The following is a 24,572-nucleotide window of genomic DNA, read 5'->3' as shown; positions in this document are numbered from 1 at the left end:
TTAGACCATGAGAAACAAGATTCTCTGGTCTGATGAAACCAAGATTGAACTCTTTGGCCTGAATGCTAAGCGTCACGTCTGGAGGAAACCTGGCACCATCCCTACGGGGAAGCATGGTGGTGGCAGAATCATGCTGTGGGGATGTTTTTCAGCGGCAGGGACTGGGAGACTAGTCAGGATCGAGGCAAAGATGAACGGAGAAAAGTACAGAAAAATCCTTGATGAAAACCTTCTCCAGAGCGCTCAGGACCTCAGACTAGGGCGAAGGTTCACCTTCCAACAGGACAACGACCCTAAGCACACAGCCAAGACAACGCAGGAGTGGCTTCGGGACAAGTCTCTGAATGTCCTTGAGTGGCCCAGCCAGAGCCCGGACTTGAACCTGATCGAACATCTCTGGAGAGACCTGAAAATAGCTGTGCAGCAACGCTCCCCATCCAACCTGACAGAGCTTGAGAGGATCTGCAGAGAAGAATGTGAGAAACTCCCCAAATACAGGTGTGCCAAGCTTGTAGCGTCATACCCAAGAAGACTCGAGGCTGTAATCGCTGCCAAAGGTGCTTCAACAAAGTACTGAGTAAAGGGTCTGAATACTTATGTAAATGTAATATTTCAGTTTTATTTTATATAAATTAGCATACATTTCTAAAAACCAGTTTTTGCTTTGTCATTACGGGGTATTGTGTGTAGATTAATGAGGGGAAAAAACAATTTAATCAATTTTAGAATAAGGCTGTAACGTAACAAAATGTGGAAAAAGTCAAGGGGTCTGAATACTTTCCGAAGGCACTGTATATATATATATATATATATATATATATATATATATATATATACATACATACATACATATATATACATATATATATATATATACATATACATACATATATAAAATATGTATTATTATGTTGACCTCACAATGACTTTGGTAGAACATTGATACTAGAAACAGGCAATAGAAAAATGCATTTTCTTTACCATTCAGTTCTACCTTTGTAACTCTGCATTGTTGGGAAAGGGCTCGTAAGCATTTCACAGTAAAATCTACACATATGTCGCATGTGACAAATACAATTTGATTTGAATACAATTTTTCACAATTATCAACCATTTTCCCAATAAATGGTTTGTCTTTACCCAATAATAATAGGCCTACAATCAAGCCAGCATGTCCTGTGGTAGGATTTCCTAGTCTCACGTGTCAGACAATTTCTATTACATATACCCAGTGGTTGACTTGGATTTAAATAGGTGCCGGTACACATTTTGGGTGCCGGTACTGTTTATAATTAGGTGCAGGAGCTCCACAGTACTTTTGAGCTAATATTCTATAAGAGGAACAGGAGCTCAATCGGTAGAACATTTGAGGTGCCGGTACTGGGCTCCAGTGAGCTCCTGCCCAAGTCAATCCCTGCATATACCGTAGAGACTGAAAATCAAGGCCACCACCACATCACAACAACCTTAACCCTATCTCTAACCATCACAACAACCCTAACCATCACAACAACCCTAATCCCTCTTCAACCTACAGTACTGTCAGGTAAAAACACACCATTGTCAACCATGTGTTAGAATCTCAGTATGTGACGGTCGGAGAGAGAGAACATTTAATCAGAGAGATGTGATCAATAATGCTCTGGTGGAGAAGACATGTCAGTGTCTAATGAACATCTTCTCTGAGCATCTCAGGTTAAAAGAGAATCTCAGGTGACTGACAAATCAGAGAACCTCTCAATGCTCCTATAGCCTGATGGGATATCTTGTGTATACTTTGTACTGACTGCACTTTAAGTCTGACAGCTGTAGGATTTCAGTATGTTATGGAAACTGAAGGGTGACCGCTGTAGGATTCAGTATGTTATGGAAACTGAAGGGTGACCGCTGTAGGATTCAGTATGTTATGGAAACTGAAGGGTGACCGCTGTAGGATTCAGTATGTTATGGAAACTGAAGGGTGACCGCTGTAGGATTCAGTATGTTATGGAAACTGAAGGGTGACCGCTGTAGGATTCAGTATGTTATGGAAACTGAAGGGTGACCGCTGTAGGATTTCAGTATGTTATGGAAACTGAAGGGTGACCGCTGTAGGATTCAGTATGTTATGGAAACTGTGGACTACCTCTAAGGACATCTAGGGGGTGAACTCCATGACCCATGACCCATGACCCATGACTCATGTAAAAGTTGCCATTTTCTATATGCATAGCAAGGCTTTGGCACAGATAACAATGTATTGTTAGAGGTAGGGCAAACATTATCCATCACAAACACATCTTTAGGTCTGAAGTTCAATTTGACTTGAACTGGATTAGAAATATAATTAAAACAGGGTTTGAATTGTAAAAATCATACATTGCATAAAGTTCACTTTGATTATCATTGAGACAATCACTTTCCGTCGATCCTTATCACAGAGAACATGAGCATATAAAAATATGATGTCAAATATTAATTACTATTAATCATGAAAAGAACATGATCGTGTGTTGAAATGTGGCTGCGTCCCAAATGGCACCCTATTCCCTATATAGTGCACTACTTTAGACCAGAGCTCTATGGGCCCTAGTCAAACATACAGCACTACACAGGGAACAGGGTGCCATTTGGAACGAAAGGAGTACAGACTGGGAAATATATACTGTATCTGAGCTTCATATCATTGACTGGAGAATGGTGCATACGGAACAGTTTTAGCTAAACATCTCTAAAAATAACATAATATATATGAACTATTTCATTCTGTTGGTTAATATAGAATACAACATCCACAAGGCTTCAATAGGATCCATGCATAGGTACTAGCTTGAGAAAACATTACAGTTGTCAAATAATCTCAGAAAGGAACTTGGAGTGAAGGCACCTTGTGTTTTACATGACTACACAGCGCTGTAAAGAACCAAGACATAACATCACTATCACTGGCATCACTATCACTGGCATCACTATCATCACTATACTGGCATCACTATCATCACTATCACTGGCATCAGAGCAGAATAATGCTGTGTAGGTAAAGGTTTTCGGTCTAGTCTGGTCTGGTCTGGTCTGGTCTAGTCTGGTCTGGTCTGGTCTGGTCTGGTCTGGTCTGGTCTAGTCTGGTGTAGTCTGGTCTGGTCTGGTCTGGTCTAGTCTGGTATAGTCTGGTCTAGTCTGGTCTGGTCTGGTCTGGTCTAGTCTGGTATAGTCTGGTCTAGTCTGGTCTGGTCTGGTCTGGTCTAGTCTGGTCTAGTCTGGTCTAGTCTGGTCTGGTCTAGTCTGGTCTAGTCTGGTCTAGTCTGGTCTGGTCTGGTCTGGTCTAGTCTGGTATAGTCTGGTCTGGTCTAGTCTGGTCTAGTCTGGTATAGTCTGGTCTGGTCTGGTCTGGTCTAGTCTGGTCTGGTCTGGTCTGGTCTAGTCTGGTATAGTCTGGTCTAGTCTGGTCTGGTCTGGTCTGGTCTAGTCTGGTCTAGTCTGGTCTAGTCTGGTCTGGTCTGGTCTGGTCTAGTCTGGTGTAGTCTGGTCTGGTCTGGTCTGGTCTGGTCTAGTCTGGTCTGGTCTGGTCTGGTCTGGTCTAGTCTGGTGTAGTCTGGTCTGGTCTGGTCTAGTCTGGTGTAGTCTGGTCTGGTCTGGTGTTGTCTGGTGTAGTCTGGTCTAGTAATAATAATAATAATAATAATAATATGCCATTTAGCAGACGCTTTTATCCAAAGCGACTTATAGTCATGCGTGCATACATGTTTGTGTATGGGTGGTCCCGGGGATCGAACCCACTACCTTGGCGTTACAAGCGCCGTGCTCTACCAGCTGAGCTACAGAGGACCACTGGTCTGGTCTAGTCTGGTCTAGTCTGGTGTAGTTTAGTCTGGTCTAGTCTGGTCTAGTCTGGTGTAGTTTAGTCTGGTCTAGTCTGGTCTAGTCTGGTGTAGTTTAGTCTGGTCTAGTCTGGTCTAGTCTGGTGTAGTTTAGTCTGGTCTAGTCTGGTCTAGTCTGGTGTAGTTTAGTCTGGTCTAGTCTGGTCTAGTCTGGTGTAGTTTAGTCTAGTCTGGTCTGGTGGAGTCTGTAAGTAGCCACATTGTGGGCCTGTTACAAAACATAAATAATGACGGATTTGACGAATATCCACTTTGTTAGATCAGATTTGTTGAATGTGCCTCCTTTAACGCATCTATATACAGGAAGTTATGACATCATCCTGACACTGCATCTATATACAGGAAGTTATGACATCATCCTCCTTTAACGCATCTATATACAGGAAGTTATGACATCATCCTCCTTTAACGCATCTATATACAGGAAGTTATGACATCATCCTGATACTGCTAGTAATTAGCCAGCATGGATATGGCCGAACTCTGTTCCCTCCTCCTCATCGAATGACCAATAGCAGCAGCCTCGTTTGCAGGGCGTTCCTTCTCCTCTGAATTGCAGTACCTATTCTGCAGAATGCCAATCTGTCCATACCCTCTTCATAACCAGTATATAACCAGTCTAGAACATGTTATAATGCCAATCGGTCTATATAATAATGCTTCTTACATTTGAAGAAGCATTTGAAATGAATAAAGGACCATTAGATCATCAGGTCCCCAGAAAGGAATACTGTGAAAGGTACCAGAACCTATACCTTGTTCAGTCAGTCAGGGTCAGAGGACAGATATGTTGTTGGGTGGTGATCCACACTGTACTGTACAGTACGTAGTGTTGAGCCTTATGGCCAATCAGATGATGTTAAACTCCAGTGGGTGGAGTCAGTCATTCGTTCCACCATGTCTGTCCGTTTGGCGGGCAGCGATCAGGCCAGGCAAACGCTCCAGATGGCTTGTGGGTAGCATGGTGGATTGTGGGTAGTGTTTTGTGGACGCTGCACCCACCTGTTGGGGGTGTGGCCTGGTGGAGACAAGGGGCCCTATAAGGGCTGAGAGGAGGGGCCAACCTAGGCTGAGGAGAGGAGAGGAGGTAAGATAGGAGGAGAGGAGAGGAGAGGAGAGGAGAGGAGAGGAGAGGAGAGGAGAGGAGAGGAGAGGAGAGGAGAGGAGAGGAGGGAAGAGGAGAGGAGAGGAGGGAAGAGAAGGGGAGAGAGGAGAGAAGGGAAGAGAGGAGAGAAGGGAAGAGAGGAGAGAAGGAACAACACATATAAATCACATCTAATAATGCCTTTCTCTGACAGACAGGCCCTGCATAATGACAGAGCTGGGTGATGAATATAGAGAAGATGGACAGAAAGAAAGAGCTGGGTGATGAATATAGAGAAAATGGACAGAAAGAAAGACAGACATTCAGATATTATAGTTTTTTTTCAGTCATCAATCGACACACAATACCCCATAATGACAAAGTAAAAACAGGTTTTTAGAAATTGTAGCAAATTTATAAAAAATAAAAAATAAAAAACGGAAATATTAAATTAACATAAGTATTCAGACCCTTTACTCAGTGCTTTGTTGAAGCACCTTTGGCAGCGATTACAGCCTCGAGTCTTCTTGGGTATGACGCTAAAAGCCTGGCACACCTGTATTTGGGGAGTTTCTCCCATTCTTCTCTGCAGATTCTCTCAAGCTCTGTCAGGTTGGATGGGGAGCGTCGCTGCACAGCTATTTTCAGTTCTCTCTAGAGATGTTCGATCGGGTTCAAGTCCATCTGGCCACTCTACCATAAAGGCCTGATTGGTGGAGTGCTGCAGAGATGGATGTCCTTCTGAAAGGTTCTCCCATCTCCACAGAGGAACTCTGGAGCTCTGTCAGAGTGACCATCGGGTTCTTGGTCACCTCCCTGACCAAGGCCCTTCTCCCCCGATTGCTCAGTTTGGCCGGGCGGCCAGCTCTAGGAAGGGTCTTGGTGGTTCCAAACTTATTCCATTTAAGAATGATGGAGGCAACTGTGTTTTTGGGGACCTTCAATGCTACAGACCATAGTGCACTCCAGGATCCAGTTGCAGAGGGAGGTGTTCAGTCCCATGGTCCTTAGTTTAGTGATGAGCTTGGAGTGCACTATGGTGTTGGACGCTGAGCTGTAGTCAATGAACATCATTCTCACACAGGTGTTCCTTTTGTCCAGGTGGGAAAGGGCAGTGTGGAGTGCAATAGACATTGTGTCATCTGTGGATCTGTTGGGGCGGTATGCGAATTGGAGTGGGTCCAGGGTGTCTGGGATGATGGTGTTGATGTGAGCAATGACCAGCCTTTCAAAGCACTTCATGGCTACAGATGTGAGCACTGTGGGGCGGTAGTCATTTAGACAGGTTACCTTAGCGTTCTTGGGCACAGGGACTATGGTGGTCTGCTTGAAACGTAGGTTTTACAGACTGGGTCAGGGAGAGGTTGAAAATGTCAGTGAAGACACTTTCCAGCTGGTCAGCGCATCCTCTGAGTATTCGTCTGTCCCTGCGGCCTTGTGAATGTTAATCTGTTTAAAGGTCTTACTCACATCAGCTTCGGAGAGCGTGATCACACAGTTGTCCAGAACAGCTGGTGATCTCATGCATGGTTCAGTGTTTCTTGCCTCGAAGCACGCATAGAAGGCATAGAATTTAGCTCGTCTGGTAGGCTCACGTTACTGGGCAGCTCGCGGCTGGGTTTCCCTTTGTAATCCGTGATAGCTTGCAAGCCCTGCTACATCCGAGGAGCATCAGAGCTGATGTAGTAGGATTCAATCTTAGCCCTGTATTGACGCTTTGCCTGTTTTGATGGTTTGTTGTAGGGCGTAGCAGGATTTATTATAAGCGCCCGGATTAGTGTACCGCTCCTTGAAAGAGGTAGCTCTAGCCTTTAGCTCAGTGCGGATGTTGCCTGTAATCCATGGTTTATGGTTGGGTACGTATGGTCGCTGTGGGGACGATGTCATCAATGCACTTATACTCCTCAATGCCATTGGATGAATCCTGGAAAATATTAATGTCTTTGCTAGCTAAACAGACCTATAGCTTAACATCCGCTTCAACGAACCACTTCCGTATTGAACATGTCACTGGTACTTCCTGTTTGAGTTTTTGCTTGTGAACTGAAATCAGGAGGATATACACTACTGGCCAACATTGTAGAATAATTGTGAAGACATCAAAACTATGAAATAACACATATGGAATCATGAAGTAACCAAAAAAGTGTTAAACAAACCAAAATATATTTTATATTTGAGATTCTTCAAATAGCCACCCTTTGCCTTGATAACAGCTTTGCACACTCTTGGCATTCTCTCAACCCCACACCACCCAACCCACCCAACCCACCATCCTTAGCCCTAATATCCCCCACCCACCCCACCAGCCTTAGCCCTAATATCCCCCACCCACCCACTCCACCAGCCTTAGCCCTAATATCCCCCACCCACCCCACCAGCCTTAGCCCTAATATCCCCCACCCACCCCACCAGCCTTAGCCCTAATATCCCCCACCCACCCCACCATCCTTAGCCCTAATATCCCCCACCCACCCCACCAGCCTTAGCCCTAATATCCCCCACCCACCCCACCAGCCTTAGCCCTAATATCCCCCACCCCACCCCACCAGCCTTAGCCCTAATATCCCCCACCCACCCACTCCACCAGCCTTAGCCCTAATATCCCCCACCCACCCACCCCACCAGCCTTAGCCCTAATATCCCCCACCCACCCACTCCACCAGCCTTAGCCCTAATATCCCCCACCCACCCCACTCCACCAGCCTTAGCCCTAATATCCCCCAACCACCCCACCAGCCTTAGCCCTAATATCCCCCACCCACCCCACCAGCCTTAGCCCTAATATCCCCCACCCACCCACCCCACCAGCCTTAACCATAATATCCCCCACCCACCCACCCCACCAGCCTTAGCCCTAATATCCCCCACCCACCCACCCCACCAGCCTTAGCCCTAATATCCCCCACCCACCCACCCCACCAGCCTTAACCATAATATCCCCCACCCACCCCACCCCACCAGCCTTAGCCCTAATATCCCCCACCCACCCCACCAGCCTTAGCCCTAATATCCCCCAACCACCCCACCAGCCTTAGCCCTAATATCCCCCACCCACCCCACCAGCCTTAGCCCTAATATCCCCCACCCCACCCCACCCCACCTGCCTTAGCTCTAATATCCCCCACCCACCCCACCAGCCTTAGCCCTAATATCCCCCACCCCACCCCACCCCACCTGCCTTAGCTCTAATATCCGGTGGTTGGTTGAAATTGCGAGCCCTCTTTTTATACTGCGGTGATTGGTCAGTTGTATGTGATAATAGTGCGGTGATTTGTCAAATTTGCAAGCCGATAGCATAATATGCTGGGTATTATTGATTTAGCAAAAAAAATATGCAATCGCAGAATCCTGGAGGCAATGTAGAGTAGTAGTGGACCTCAACTTCTCCATTTGACTAGTTAGTGATAAGGGTTATAGGTTAGAGGTCAGGGCTCACTCACTTTAGATTGGCATGGACTTCATCTTCACCATTGAGGTCAGTTCCTGTTTTGTCACATTGTCCCGCCTCCATTGCCTCACCCTACATTGAAAAAGCAAAAAAATATTAATATTTACATGTGAATAAATGTTTCAATTCACTTGCTATAGAAACTGTGTATTGGAGTGTGTCTGATTTCGACATACTAGGAAAATAGGTATTATCATTATCATCATTATCATTATTATATGAGGACCGATAGAGAGGAGGCCAGGGCCAGATAAATGGTATATTATCTCACCACATGAGGACCAACAGAGAGGACGCCAGGGCCAGGATGATGCCAGTGAACAGGGCCAGTAGAATCAACAGACTACCACCATCATCCTCGGGGTCTAGAGAGAGAACAGAAGAGAGAGAACAGTTATGGAATGTATGTTAATTCTGTTGTCCTGTCCACTGGATCAGACAACACTTGTATAGCTTAGATTTTTGTCTGCGGTGTAAAATGTTCTGTGTTTTTGTTTTTATTATGATTATTATTTGTATATTATTTTCTTAAGCACCTTGGGTGTGAAGACTGATGTATAGAGAGACTGATGTACAGTACCAGTCAAAAGTTTGGACACACCTACTCATTCCAGGGTTTTTCTTTATTTTTACTATTTTCTACATTGTAGAATAATAGTGAAGACATCAAAACTATGAAATAACACATATGGAATCATGTAGTAACCAAAAAAGTCTTAAACTAATCAAAATGTATTTTATATTTGAGATTCTTCAAAGTAACCACCCTTTGCCTTGATGACAGCTTTGAACACTCTTGGCATTCTCTCAACCAGCTTCATGAGGAATACTTTTCCAACCGTCTTGAAGGAGTTCCCACATACGCTTGCCGTGCGGTAGCAGAGAGAAAAGTCTATGACTAGGGTGGCTGGAGTCTTTGACAATTTTTTTAGTGTTTATAGTGTATAGTGTTGAATCATCCGCATACATAGACACAGTGGCTTTACTCAAAGCCAGTGGCATGTCGTTAGTAAAGATTGAAAAAAGCAAGGGGCCTAGACAGCTGCTCTGGGGAATTCCTGATTCTACCTGGATTATGTTGGAGAGGCTTCCATTAAAGAACACCCTCTGTGTTCTGTTAGACAGGTAACTCTTTATCCACAATATAGCAGGGGGTGTAAAGCCATAACACATAAGTTTTCCCAACAGCAGAATATAATCGATAATGTCAAAAGCCGCACTAAAGTCTAACAAAACAGCCCCCACAATCTCACAGCCAATCATCAGTCATTTGTGTAAGTGCTGTGCTTGTTGAATGTCCTTCCCTACAAGCATGCTGAAAGTCTGTTGTCAATTTGTTTACTATAAAATAGAATTGTATCTGGTCAAACACAATTTTTTCCAAAGGTTTACTAAGGGTTGGTAACAGGCTGATTGGTCGGCTATTTGAACCAGTAAAGCTCTTTAAAATCCAGTTTCAACTGTTCATAGCTGCCCTTCATAATGTCATTAAAACCCACATGGACTACGATAGAATCGATTTCCATGTCCTGATGTAGTACATTTGGGAGCAGCTTAGTAATGTCATTTACTCAAGCTCCTGGATAGGAAATTGTTTTTGCACCAGGAACGGTCACATTTCTTACCATGGAGCTGCCAAAATCACGGCTGGCGAGAAGGAAGAGGAAATCTGCCCACTACTTCGTTAGCTTGATGGCTAGCAGCTTAGCGTCTCTGTCAAGCAGGCTTCAACCTGTCTGTTAAGCGGGATTCCGGGACAAGAAATAGCGGTCCCAGCTGTTAAAAGCTAACTGCGTTGCAGAATCCACGCAAAAACAAGTTCGGTATTTATATTTAACGAATATGGGTTATGTTTAAGTCAAAAATAACAAACTGAGTGTTTCCAGCATACAGTGTTCAGCTGCACAGTCTGATGACGTCAGAGTGATTAGGAGAGTCACTTCCCTTTGTAAGTTGAACCCTGTATTTCCATAGCTGTATATTGTTCTGTACAATGTTCGTGTGATGCAATAACATAAAAAAACTATTTCCACAAGATAGAGGACATCTGGCAACAGCAGATAAAAAAATCTGGCAGGACAGCAGAGAGCTCAAAGAGATTGATACTAAACATTTAATTAAAGCTCCAGTCATCCTCTCTCTCTCCTCTCTCTCTCTCTCTCTCATTCTTCCCTACTCTGCCAACTCAGCACTCTCTGTCATGGAAAACAGAAAGATAATCCAGCAGTCAGAAAGAGATTTCACTTTTCAAAGAGCAACATTGTACTTCAAGCTGCCTCATGCAACAGAAACAGGTGATAGACTCCTGCTCTATGGAACGTTCTGGCTAAGACAAGGCTAACTGCTACAGAAACAGGAGACAGACTCCTGCTCTATGGAACGTTCTGGCTAAGACAAGGCTAACTGCTACAGAAACAGGAGACAGACTCCTGCTCTATGGAACGTTCTGGCTAAGACAAGGCTAACTGCTACAGAAACAGGAGACAGACTCCTGCTCTATGGAACGTTCTGGCTAAGACAAGGCTAACTGCTACAGAAACAGGAGACAGACTCCTGCTCTATGGAACGTTCTGGCTAAGACAAGGCTAACTGCTACAGAAACAGGAGACAGACTCCTGCCCTATGGAACGTTCTGGCTAAGACAAGGCTAACTGCTACAGAAACAGGAGACAGACTCCTGCTCTATGGAACGTTCTGGCTAAGACAAGGCTAACTGCTACAGAAACAGGAGACAGACTCCTGCTCTATGGGACGTTCTGGCTAAGACAAGGCTAACTGCTACAGAAACAGGAGACAGACTCCTGCCCTATGGAACGTTCTGGCTAAGACAAGGCTAACTGCTACAGAAACAGGAGACAGACTCCTGCCCTATGGAACGTTCTGGCTAAGACAAGGCTAACTGCTACAGAAACAGGAGACAGACTCCTGCCCTATGGAACGAGGCTAAGACAAGGCTAACTGCTACAGAAACAGGAGACAGACTCCTGCTCTATGGAACGTTCTGGCTAAGACAAGGCTAACTGCTACAGAAACAGGAGACAGACTCCTGCTCAATGGAACGTTCTGGCTAAGACAAGGCTAACTGCTACAGAAACAGGAGATAGACTCCTGCCCTATGGAACGTTCTGGCTAAGACAAGGCTAACTGCTACAGAAACAGGAGACAGACTCCTGCTCTATGGAACGTTCTGGCTAAGACAAGGCTAACTGCTACAGAAACAGGAGACAGACTCCTGCCCTATGGAACGTTCTGGCTAAGACAAGGCTAACTGCTACAGAAACAGGAGACAGACTCCTGCTCTATGGAACGTTCTGGCTAAGACAAGGCTAACTGCTACAGAAACAGGAGACAGACTCCTGCTCTATGGAACGTTCTGGCTAAGACAAGGCTAACTGCTACAGAAACAGGAGACAGCCTCCTGCCCTATGGGACGTTCTGGCTAAGACAAGGCTAACTGCTACAGAAACAGGAGACAGACTCCTGCCCTATGGAAAGTTCTGGCTAAGACAAGGCTAACTGCTACAGAAACAGGAGACAGACTCCTGCCCTATGGAACGTTCTGGCTAAGACAAGGCTAACTGCTACAGAAACAGGAGACAGACTCCTGCTCTATGGAACGTTCTGGCTAAGACAAGGCTAACTGCTACAGAAACAGGAGACAGACTCCTGCCCTATGGAACGTTCTGGCTAAGACAAGGCTAACTGCTACAGAAACAGGTGACAGACTCCTGCTCTATGGAACGTTCTGGCTAAGACAAGGCTAACTGCTACAGAAACAGGAGACAGACTCCTGCTCTATGGAACGTTCTGGCTAAGACAAGGCTAACTGCTACAGAAACAGGAGACAGACTCCTGCCCTATGGAACGTTCTGGCTAAGACAAGGCTAACTGCTACAGAAACAGGAGACAGACTCCTGCTCTATGGAACGTTCTGGCTAAGACAAGGCTAACTGCTACAGAAACAGGAGACAGACTCCTGCCCTATGGAACGTTCTGGCTAAGACAAGGCTAACTGCTACAGAAACAGGAGACAGACTCCTGCTCTATGGAACGTTCTGGCTAAGACAAGGCTAACTGCTACAGAAACAGGAGATAGACTCCTGCCCTATGGAACGTTCTGGCTAAGACAAGGCTAACTGCTACAGAAACAGGAGACAGACTCCTGCCCTATGGAACGTTCTGGCTAAGACAAGGCTAACTGCTACAGAAACAGGAGACAGACTCCTGCCCTATGGAACGTTCTGACTAAGACAAGGCTAACTGCTACAGAAACAGGAGACAGACTCCTGCCCTATGGAACGTTCTGGCTAAGACAAGGCTAACTGCTACAGAAACAGGAGACAGACTCCTGCCCTATGGAACGTTCTGGCTAAGACAAGGCTAACTGCTACAGAAACAGGAGACAGACTCCTGCTCTATGGAACGTTCTGGCTAAGACAAGGCTAACTGCTACAGAAACAGGAGACAGACTCCTGCCCTATGGAACGTTCTGGCTAAGACAAGGCTAACTGCTACAGAAACAGGAGACAGACTCCTGCTCTATGGAACGTTCTGGCTAAGACAAGGCTAACTGCTACAGAAACAGGAGACAGACTCCTGCCCCATGGAACGTTCTGGCTAAGACAAGGCTAACTGCTACAGAAACAGGAGACAGACTCCTGCTCTATGGAACGTTCTGGCTAAGACAAGGCTAACTGCTACAGAAACAGGAGACAGACTCCTGCCCTATGGAACGTTCTGGCTAAGACAAGGCTAACTGCTACAGAAACAGGAGACAGACTCCTGCTCTATGGGACGTTCTGGCTAAGACAAGGCTAACTGCTACAGAAACAGGAGACAGACTCCTGCCCTATGGAACGTTCTGGCTAAGACAAGGCTAACTGCTACAGAAACAGGAGACAGACTCCTGCCCTATGGAACGTTCTGGCTAAGACAAGGCTAACTGCTACAGAAACAGGAGACAGACTCCTGCTCTATGGAACGTTCTGGCTAAGACAAGGCTAACTGCTACAGAAACAGGAGACAGACTCCTGCCCTATGGAACGTTCTGGCTAAGACAAGGCTAACTGCTACAGAAACAGGAGACAGACTCCTGCTCTATGGAACGTTCTGGCTAAGACAAGGCTAACTGCTACAGAAACAGGAGATAGACTCCTGCCCTATGGAACGTTCTGGCTAAGACAAGGCTAACTGCTACAGAAACAGGAGACAGACTCCTGCTCTATGGAACGTTCTGGCTAAGACAAGGCTAACTGCTACAGAAACAGGAGACAGACTCCTGCTCTATGGAACGTTCTGGCTAAGACAAGGCTAACTGCTACAGAAACAGGAGATAGACTCCTGCTCTATGGAACGTTCTGGCTAAGACAAGGCTAACTGCTACAGAAACAGGAGACAGACTCCTGCTCTATGGAACGTTCTGGCTAAGACAAGGCTAACTGCTACAGAAACAGGAGATAGACTCCTGCTCTATGGAACGTTCTGGCTAAGACAAGGCTAACTGCTACAGAAACAGGAGACAGACTCCTGCTCTATGGAACGTTCTGGCTAAGACAAGGCTAACTGCTACAGAAACAGGAGACAGACTCCTGCTCTATGGAACGTTCTGGCTAAGACAAGGCTAACTGCTACAGAAACAGGAGACAGACTCCTGCTCTATGGAAAGTTCTGGCTAAGACAAGGCTAACTGCTACAGAAACAGGAGACAGACTCCTGCCCTATGGAACGTTCTGGCTAAGACAAGGCTAACTGCTACAGAAACAGGAGACAGACTCCTGCCCTATGGAACGTTCTGGCTAAGACAAGGCTAACTGCTACAGAAACAGGAGACAGACTCCTGCCCTATGGAACGTTCTGGCTAAGACAAGGCTAACTGCTACAGAAACAGGAGACAGACTCCTGCCCTATGGAACGTTCTGGCTAAGACAAGGCTAACTGCTACAGAAACAGGAGATAGACTCCTGCTCTATGGAACGTTCTGGCTAAGACAAGGCTAACTGCTACAGAAACAGGAGACAGACTCCTGCTCTATGGAACGTTCTGGCTAAGACAAGGCTAACTGCTACAGAAACAGGAGACAGACTCCTGCTCTATGGAACGTTCTGGCTAAGACAAGGCTAACTGCTACAGAAACAGGAGACAGACTCCTGCTCTATGGAACGTTCTGGCTAAGACAAGGCTAACTGCTACAGAAACAGGAGACAGACTCCTACCCTATGGAACGTTCTGGCTAAGACAAGGCTAACTGCTACAGAAACAGGAGACAGACTCCTGCTCTATGGAACGTTCTGGCTAAGACAAGGCTAACTGCTACAGAAACAGGAGACAGACTCCTGCTCTATGGAACGTTCTGGCTAAGACAAGGCTAACTGCTACAGAAACAGGAGACAGACTCCTGCTCTATGGAACGTTCTGGCTAAGACAAGGCTAACTGCTACAGAAACAGGAGACAGACTCCTGCTCTATGGAACGTTCTGGCTAAGACAAGGCTAACTGCTACAGAAACAGGAGACAGACTCCTGCTCTATGGAACGTTCTGGCTAAGACAAGGCTAACTGCTACAGAAACAGGAGACAGACTCCTGCTCTATGGAACGTTCTGGCTAAGACAAGGCTAACTTACTCTCTGACTTGGTGTCAGCTGTAGAGGGGTCTGTGTCTGAGTCATTGTAGTCGACAGGAAACGTTTCTTCAGTAGGCTCGGCAGCGCCACCTGTAGGGATTCACAAAGACACACAAGACCTGTTAACCACACCTCCGACCAAGTAACTGTAGTGAGAAAGTAAAGTCTATTCAAACACTGTGCTAATAAAGGTCCAGTTGTAGACAGTTCACAATGTACCCTCCATGCAGCCCCAGCAAACCAACACTGCTTCTGTGGTAGTTCCCAGAACATTTGTTAGGTTGCGGCAAATGTTCTCATAACACAAAAACTGTCCAGTCGTGCTGATGATTATACAATGTTTGCATAAAACATTCACCTGATGTTGCAACAACGTTCCCAGAAACACATTTAGTCTGTTCTTTAAAGGTTCTCAGAATGTTTCATTAGGTTGTGGGAACAGTCTGGTGGGAACATTGTGGGGACTTCACAAAAGATGAATTGTCCAGTTGTATGGATGATTATACCATGTTTATTTTAGGGTGCAAAAAACATTCACCTGATGTTACAAGAACGTTCCCAGAACACATGTTTTATGTTCTTTAAATATTCCTAAAACATTTATTTAGGTTGCGGGAACATTATGGGGATATGAGATAGGTTCCCAAAACACTAAAACGGTCTAGTTGTGCTGCGTTCAGATAATGTTTGTTTCAGGATGCATAAAATATTCCTTTGATGTTGCAAGAATGTTGAGAGAATAGTTCTTTAAAGGTTCCCAGAACATTTTTTACATTTTAGACATTTAGCAGACGCTCTTATCCAGAGCGACTTACAGTTAGTGAGTGCATACATTATTTTTTATTTTATTTTTCATACTGGCCCCCCGTGGGAATCGATCCCACAACCCTGGCATTGAAAACGCCATGCTCTACCAACTGAGCTATATCCCTGCCGGCCATTCCCTCCCCTACCCTGGACGACGCTGGGCCAATTGTGCGCCGCCCCATTGGTCTCCTGGTCGCGGCCGGCTACGACAGAGCCTGGATTCGAACCAGGATTGAACCAGGATCTCTAGTGGCACAGCTAGCACTGCGATGCAGTGCCTTACACCACTGCCTCTGCGGAAGCACAGTTCCCGCTCTGCCCAGTCAAAACTGTTCGCTGCTCTGGCACCCCAATGGTGGAACAAGCTCCCTCACGATGCCAGGACAGAGTCACTCACCACCTTCCGGAGACACTTGAAACCCCACCTCTTTAAGGAATACCTGGGATATGATAAAGTAATCCTTCTACCCCCCCTTACCCCACCCCCCCAACAACAAAAAATAAACATATTGTAAAGTGGTTATCCCACTGGCTATAAGGTGAATGCACCAATTTGTAAGTCGCTCTGGATAAGAGAGCGACTTAAGAGCGTCGGCTAAATTACGTAAATGTAAATGTGTGGGTACATTACAAGAGATAGGTTCCCAAAACACAAAATATGCTTAGTTGTGATGACATTCATACAATGTTTAAGGCCTAGATTCAATCAGATCAAGTGTTAAGTGGCGCCAGCCGACACCCGTATAGCTGATGTATTGGCGATGTCGGAGGTGGAACTGCATTGGAGCTGCTCTTGATCATTGTCACGAAGCCACACCCACACCACTCGTATTAGACGAGAAAGTGTAGGCTATATAGAAATAACTACGCTCAAATTGAAAATCATTAAACTCAATAATGAGGATTTCTATCAGCCTAATCGAGGTGTGGATTACATCTCACATTCCAGTGTAAAAAGGCTAGTTTTTAACTCTGCATTGTTGGGAAAGGGCTCGTAAGTCAGACTTTCATGGTAAAATCTACACCTGTTGTATTCGGCACATGTGACAAATAACATTTGATTTGATTTTACACTTAATTAAGTTATGGGAGTTGTCTGGGATGTTGCAAGAATATTATTGTGATATTCACATATTGTACTTAAGAGGTGGCACAGAACATTCGAACAATGTTGCACAATGTTCCTCATTTTCCAAATAAGTCAGTTTTTATGACGTTCAAAGCATATTTGTTTAAGGTTTAACATAATATTCCATTGATGTTCACACAATATACATTTGACCTTGTCTTGGAGGTCCTCAGAACATTTCAAGAGAACATTAATAAACTTTATATTTAAGTTTTATCTAATATTACTACAACATTTCTAAGCATGCACAGTTCTAGTTCCTTAAAGTACAAGAAACAAGATTGGAACTAGAGGTCATCACGGATACACCTGTAGCCGAGTACCCGAGACCCGATCCAGGACCCGAGCGGAATTCTAAATAATGTCACGGGTCCGGGTCAGATCTGATATGATTGTCACGGGTCTTGGGTATGTGTCATTTTAACTGGCTTGTCCAGAAGGACCGATACAGATCTGTGCAGTATATATATATATATAGAGAGAGAGAGATTGTATAATTTATTCTGCTACTCTTTGCTTTTCACCAGAGTCGAGCGTGGAGATTGTTGTTGGCCAATCAGAAGTCATCAAAGCAGACAAGCAGACAAGCAGACAAGCAGACAAGTGTGTAGGGTAAGCGTTACCTAATATTTGGACACTTTCTGTGTTTGATATTGCTACTATGCAAGTATGCAAGTATTGTCACTGTACCGTTTACACCTTCTGTATTCTGTGCATGTGACAAATAAACTTAGATTTTATTTGATATAGCTTGTGTTTACCACATGGTCTCACATGTGAATCCTTAAAGAGATGGGTGGGGCTAAGGCTTAAGAGGGTGGGAACGATGCTGAATAGGTGTAGACAAAGAAGAGCTCTCCAGTAGGTGTACCAAAACATTCATGGGCCATTTTCTCAAATTGTGGGGTTACAAGTTTATCAACTTTCAAAGCAGAATTAATTTCCCACTGTTCCTCAACTGCAGTGTATGATTTATGAATTTTCTAGCTCTGAGTCTCTAATTTTCTTCAATGTAAAAAACACATTTTCCAAATGTTGCTACATAAGTCCGAATCGAGGCAGTTGGTCAAATGTTTTACACTTCGTATGCAGCCAGATCTTTAACTCTATGCGCCACCAGGGGATAGCTGTGGTATTGAGGGGGGCTTTCAGTCTATATAAAATGTTATCTAGCCTGCCTCGTTTTATCAAAAGATAGGTACAGGGTACCTACATAAGGAGCAATAACGTTATATAACGTCATAAGCTAAGTTATACCAGAGAGGTCATTATATTCCAGTATCTCTGGTTATACTCACCACTACCGGTCGTTGCACACCAAGCTAGCAATACTGGTGAATACTTGGGAACAACAACTATTCCGACCGAATACTACGGTCCTTCGGCAGGGTATGCAAACCATAGAACTTTGGCTGCGGAGGCATGGTCAATCCGTATACGGCCCGTGATCCTTTGAACGCGTTTGGGGGCGACGAAACAACAAGCCCCATTCAATGAAGGGAAGCGAAGTGGGCAGAGGGGCGATTTGCACGTGGAGCTTGACGAAAGGGGACGTGATTTGTTGACATATTTGTAATCCAAACCCAACCTTAATTTACTTGTTGTGACACACTGAGGTTCCAAACTCCGTTTTAGATGAGACTGACTTGATGACCAACATTATCCTGTTTACACTTTTGTAGTCAATTTTCACACTAGAATAAATGTTTCTGACTCATATCGATGCCACAGGCTGTCTTCAAAGGGATTTGTTCCTTTTTAGGGACAGTCTCTGTTTAACCTCTACGGGATCGGTGACCCTTATACGGGACGGTTGTTGCTCAATATGCGATATGTGACTAGAATGGTGTTGTAAACAACAGCCGACTTTCCGGAGCATAGACATGTCTTATACGGGCAGAAAGCTTAAATTATTGTTAATCTAACTGCAGTGTCCAATTTACAGTAGCTATTACAGCTAAAAAATACCATGCTATTGTTTGAGGATAGTGCACAACAACAAAACACTTTTATCACGGCAACTGGTTTGGTACATTCACCTCTGAAGGTAAATAATGTACTTACTTTCAGTAATCTTGCTCTGATTTGTCATCAATTTTTATATTCAAATGTAGGAACTGGGTTCTACAGTTTGACCTCTGACTCCATACCCACCCCGCCCGGCCATCTAGATGTGTGAAGGTTAGTGTCTTTTCTATAGGGAAGCTAATGATCCATCATTTATGACATTCCTGGGAGTGTGCAAACTTACATTTTGTATTACCATAGCATTTTTGTATGTTCTCTATAGTTATGTATTTGAAAACCAATTCGGCACATTTGGTAAAAACTCCTGGCAGACTTGAAACAAAATATTGTGTAGTGATGTAATTCTTCACTGGATCAGTCTGAAACTTTGCGCACACACACTGCTGCCATCTGGTGGACAACATCTAAATTACATCTAGAATCCTACATCACTGTCTGGCCTTTCTCTTGCATTTCAAAGATGATGTTTGTATTATCTTTTACTAGATCTAATGTGTTATAGTCTCCTACATTAATTTCACATGTCAACAAACTTCAAAGTGTTTCCTTTCAAAGGATATAAAAAATATGCATATCTTTGCTTCAAGTCCAGAGCTACAGGCAGTTAGATTTGGGTATGTCATTTTAGGTAAATTTTTTACAAAAAGGGTCCAATCCTTAAGAGGTTTTTAAGGTAATAATTATTTGAAGTAAAAGTTGTTGCTTTGTTTGCTGAAACTGTTGCTGGGGAGTGACGTAGTTAACTTTAGCTAGCTAACGTTAGCTTGCTAGCTAACGTTACCTTGGTTAAATGTTTCCTTGTGTGCCTTTTTCTGCAATCATTCTATACATCGTTCTGTTTGTGTCTATCAACGTTGAACATAGGTACTAACTAGCCACCTAGCTAGCTAATGTTCGCTAGCTACATTAGCTAGATATCTAGCTAGGTTAGGCAACGTTTGAACATTGATAGCTAGCTAGCTCCCGGAGCGAAGAGGCTATCCTGTTAGCTGACCTTAGCTGTCTTTCCACCTGCAGTCAGTCTGTTGCTAGGAGGGTGTGTGGATGGACTTTACACCTGCAGTCAGACTGTTACTAGCAGGGTGTGGGTGTGGATGGTCTTTGCACCTGTAGTCAGTCTGTCTGTTTCATATTCTTGTTTGTGCTAAGGAGATCCAGTAGGTTAATGTGAACACTACTGACGACTGTATTACAATCATGATGGTAAGGTTGACTTGAGTTAAATATTGTTATATTTTTTATGTTTTGGTATAGTAATAATTTCTGTAATTGGTCTTCCTTGCATTTCAATAGATAAGTTGTTTATGAATTACACAATTGCCAGAAAGTCAGGATAAATCAGGGTATGATTCTGTAACATCAGTCAACAGTCAGCTTAGTGCAGAACAACATTGTATGGACACATACAGTTGAAGTCGGAAGTTTACATTCACCTTAGCCACATACATTTAAACTCAGTTTTTCACAATTCCTGACATTTAATCCTAGTAAAAATTCCCGGTCTTAGATCAGTTAGGATCACCACTTTATTTTAAGAATGTGAAATGTCAGAATAATAGTAGAGAGAATGATTTATTTCAGCTTTTATTTCTTTCATCACATTCCCAGTGGGTCAGAAGTTTACATACACTCAATTAGTATTTGGTAGAATAGCCTTTAAATTCCACAATGTTTCTTTAGACCTGCCAAAACAAAATAACACTGAACAAAAATATAAACACAACATGTAAAGTGTTGGTCCCATGTTTCATGAGCTGAAATAAAAGATCCCAGAAACGTCCCATACGCACAAAAAGCTTATTTCTCTCAAATGTTGTGCACAAATATATTTACATCCCTGTTAGTGAGCATTTCTCCTTTACCAAGATAATCCATCCACCTGACAGGTGTGGCATATCAAGAAGCTGATTAAACAGCATGATCAGTACACAGGTGCACCTTGTGCTGGGGACAATAAAAGGTCACTCTAAAATGTGCAGTTTTGTCACACAACACAATGCCACAGATGTCTCAATTTTGAGGGACTGTGCAATTGGCATGCTGACTGCAGGAATATCCACCAGAACTGTTGCCAGAGAATGTCATGTTAATTTCTCTATCATAAGCCACCTTATGATACCGTCACGAGATCCTGAGGCCCATTGTTCGTGCCATTCATCCACCGCCATCACCTCATATTTGAGCATGATTATGCACGGCCCCATATCGCAAGGATCTGTACACAATTCCTGGAAGCTGAAAATGTCCCAGTTTTTCAATGGCCTGCATACTGACCAGACATGTCACCCATTGAGCCTGTTTGGGATGCTCTGGATCGACGTGTACGACAGCGTGTTCCAGTTCCCGCCAATATCCAGCAACTTCGCACAGCCATTGAAGAGGAGTGGGACAACTTTTCACAGGCCACAATCAACAGCCTGATCAACTCTATGTGAAGGAGATGTGTCGCGTTGCATGAGGAAAATGGTGGTCACACCAGATCAAACCACATTTGATTGGTCGCATACACGTTTAGCAGATATTATTGCGGGTGTTTTTTATCCACACCCCTACCTCTTGTATTCCCAGACGTGAAATCCATAGATTAGGGCCTAATCAATTTATTTCAATTGACTGATTTCCTTATATGAACTGTAACTCAGTAAAATCTTTTAAATTGTTGCATTGTCACGAATTCAGCCGAGGCTGCCCCTCCTCCTTGCTCGGGCAGGTTTCGGCGTTCGTCGTCACCGGCTTACTAGCCACTACCGCTCCATATATCATCACTCCATTTGTCTTGTCTTGTCAATCACACACACCTGGTAGTCATTCCCTCATTAGTCTGTGTATAAGTGTTCCCTCTGCCCCCTTGTCCTTTGTGAGTGATTGTTCATTGTGAGAGTGTGTAACTCGGTTGAGCTACTATTTCCGTGTATGTAGCCAAGGTGGATTTTCCCCTTGTGCTAGTTTCGTTTTGACGCTTGCTGTGCTTTATTCATGTACACTGAATAAACTCTGGATTTCTGTGTTTTACCTCCTGCGCCTGACTCCGTCATTCACACCTCGTCACATGCATGTTGTGTTTGTATTTTTGTTCAGTGTATGATGGACTTCTTCTTGAACTAGTGATTTTAGTTTTTACTTATAGCCTTGAGTAACATAAACTAATGAAAATGTTATTATGTTCTTTGAAATAATATTTTTTTTAGTATTCTAATGCTACGTAAGACCTTCATAAACAACCAAATGATTGTTCTTCCGATATAATACAGTATATGAAATGTATTTATTAGACTGTTAGAATGTTGATGCGTCATCGGCTGGAAGTGTCCAATGGGCTTTAGGCCTACGTTTTTCACTAGGCCTTTGTAGAATTACACCAAACATATCCTCTATCTAAACAAATAACTATTGTTGTTATATTTTTTAATGGATATATTTCCACTAATATTTCTTCATGCAATTAATCCTTTATAATTGTTTATGCACTATTTATCATGCGTTGGTGCTTATGTTTGCACACCTTGCGGGTTGATATGCACCTGATGCGTTTGCTAAAGGATAAGCCCTGCAACGTCCTCAACGTTCTCTAGCGGGTACTTATAGACTGAAAGGCCAGACGGTTCTAGTGTTAAAGAACTTAGACCAGGTGTTCTGTCAACATTCTTACAACATCAAAGGAATGTCAGCACATCTGGACAGTTGTAGTGTTGTGGGAACCTCTTGTCATGTTCCCACATCCAAAATAAATGTTTTAGGAACTTTTAAAAATCATTTAAAAAATTGTTCTAAGAACGTTCTTGTAACATCAGGTAAATGTTTTTTGCACCCTAAAATAAACATTTTATAATCATCCGCACAACTGGACAGTTCCCATCTTTTGTGATGTCCCCACAATGTTCCCACCAGACTGTTCCCACAACCTAATGAAACATTCTGGGAACCTTTAAATAACAGACTAAATGTGTTTCTGGGAACGTTGTTGCAACATCAGGTGAATGTTTTATACAAACATTGTATAATCATCAGCATGACCGGACAGTTTTTGTGTTATGAGAACATTTGCCACAACCTAACAAATGTTCTGGAAACTTTCATAGAACCAATTTTGGTTTGCTGGGAACATTTTGGTGAATATTAGGAGAACATTCCAAGGATATTTCATTTAAAACATTAAAAAAACAAAAATAATCAACATTTGCTATCAAAAACATTATTTGAATGTTTTTTGGGATGTTTCCATTGTAACGTTAGATAAAACCCTAACTAGCACTTAATGGGGGTCTTAGCTAATGTTCTGGGAATGTTCCTGGTTAGCTGGGAAGGCCCTGGTCAAAAGTAGTGCACTGAATAGGCAATAGGGGGCCATTTGGGACACAGTAGTGTTCTCACCGCTCCATGGACAGCCCTGCAGCAGGGGGCTCCAGTCGCTCCACTGGCTGTCTGGGTTGATCTCGTCCTGGGCTCTCACCTGCAGCTGGTGGGCGTGGCCTGCTAGGGCGTCGGTTATCAACAGGGGGCTGGCCTTAGACTCCACCTGGAGGGGGAAGAGAAGGAGAGGAGAGAAAAGAGAGAGAGATCGATATAGAGGGAGGGAAAGGGGGAGGGGGGAGATAAAGATATTAAGGAAAGGAATAGGGGGAGGGGAGAGATATAGGGGGAGGGAGGGGAGAAATATAGGGGGAGGGAGGGGAGGGATATAGGGGGAGGGAGGGGAGAGATATAGGGGGAGGGAGGGGAGAGATATAGGGGGAGGGAGGGGAGAGAGGGGAGAAATATAGGGGGAGGGAGGGGAGAGATATAGGGGGAGGGAGGGGAGAGATATAGGGGGAGGGGGGAGAGATATAGGGGGAGGGAGGGGAGAGATATAGGGGGAGGGAGGGGAGATATATAGGGAGAGGGGAGAGATATAGGGGGAGGGAGGGGAGAGATATAGGGGGATAGTATAGGAACTGACTAATATAATATAATTAGTGGGTAGGATAGTATAGGAACTGACTAATATAATATAATCTCCAGTATGATAATAGAGGAACTGACGGTTGACCAGACGCTGGATCCTACAGGACGGTATCGGAGCTGGAAGACGAGGGGGAAGGGCACAGCGTCGTGGAGCCAGGAGGCAGGGTACCTCCAGTACACCCGGAGAACCATGGGGTATCCTACCACCCCCACTGCTGTTACTGCCTCTGGGGGATCTGGCTGCACTGTAGACACACAGAGAGGGGGTGAGGAACCATGCAACCAACACTGGTACACACACACTGGTACACACACACTGGTACACACACACTGGTACACACACACTGGTACACACACACTGGTACACACACACTGGTACACACAGACAGAGAGAGAGGGGAGTTAGGAATCAACAACTAACAATGTGAAGATTGAAAAGGACAGACAGGTACAGACAGGTACAGACAGGTACAGACATGTACAGACAGGTACAGACGGGTACAGACAGGTACAGACAGGTAGAGACAGGTACATACAGGTACAGACAGGTACAGACAGGTACATACAGCGAGACAGACATGTAATAATAATAATAATAATATGCCATTTAGCAGACGCTTTTATCCAAAGCGACTATGTACAGACAGGTACAGA

At 44.2% G+C, this 24,572-nt stretch overlaps 1 protein-coding gene across 1 annotated transcript; it reads right to left on the bottom strand.

Moving 5' to 3' along the window:
* Positions 1-922: 922 nt before the first annotated feature.
* LOC311117113 (interleukin-11 receptor subunit alpha-like) lies at positions 923-24,163 on the bottom strand (the record flags this gene model as incomplete). Its single annotated transcript, XM_084192103.1, has 6 exons — positions 923-4,926; positions 8,385-8,464; positions 8,664-8,757; positions 15,014-15,103; positions 23,349-23,493; positions 23,997-24,163. Coding segments are annotated over 5 exons (575 nt in total), but the record flags the coding sequence as incomplete, so codon positions are not given.
* Between the last annotated feature and the right edge of the window lie 409 nt (positions 24,164-24,572).

This window comes from Coregonus lavaretus, assembly GCF_964263955.1.
Source record: "Coregonus lavaretus genome assembly, contig: HAP1_SCAFFOLD_639, whole genome shotgun sequence".
In the NCBI taxonomy this organism is placed as follows: domain Eukaryota; kingdom Metazoa; phylum Chordata; class Actinopteri; order Salmoniformes; family Salmonidae; genus Coregonus; species Coregonus lavaretus.
Note: the sequence above shows the minus strand (reverse complement) of the source record. Positions and strands in the feature narration are given on the sequence as shown.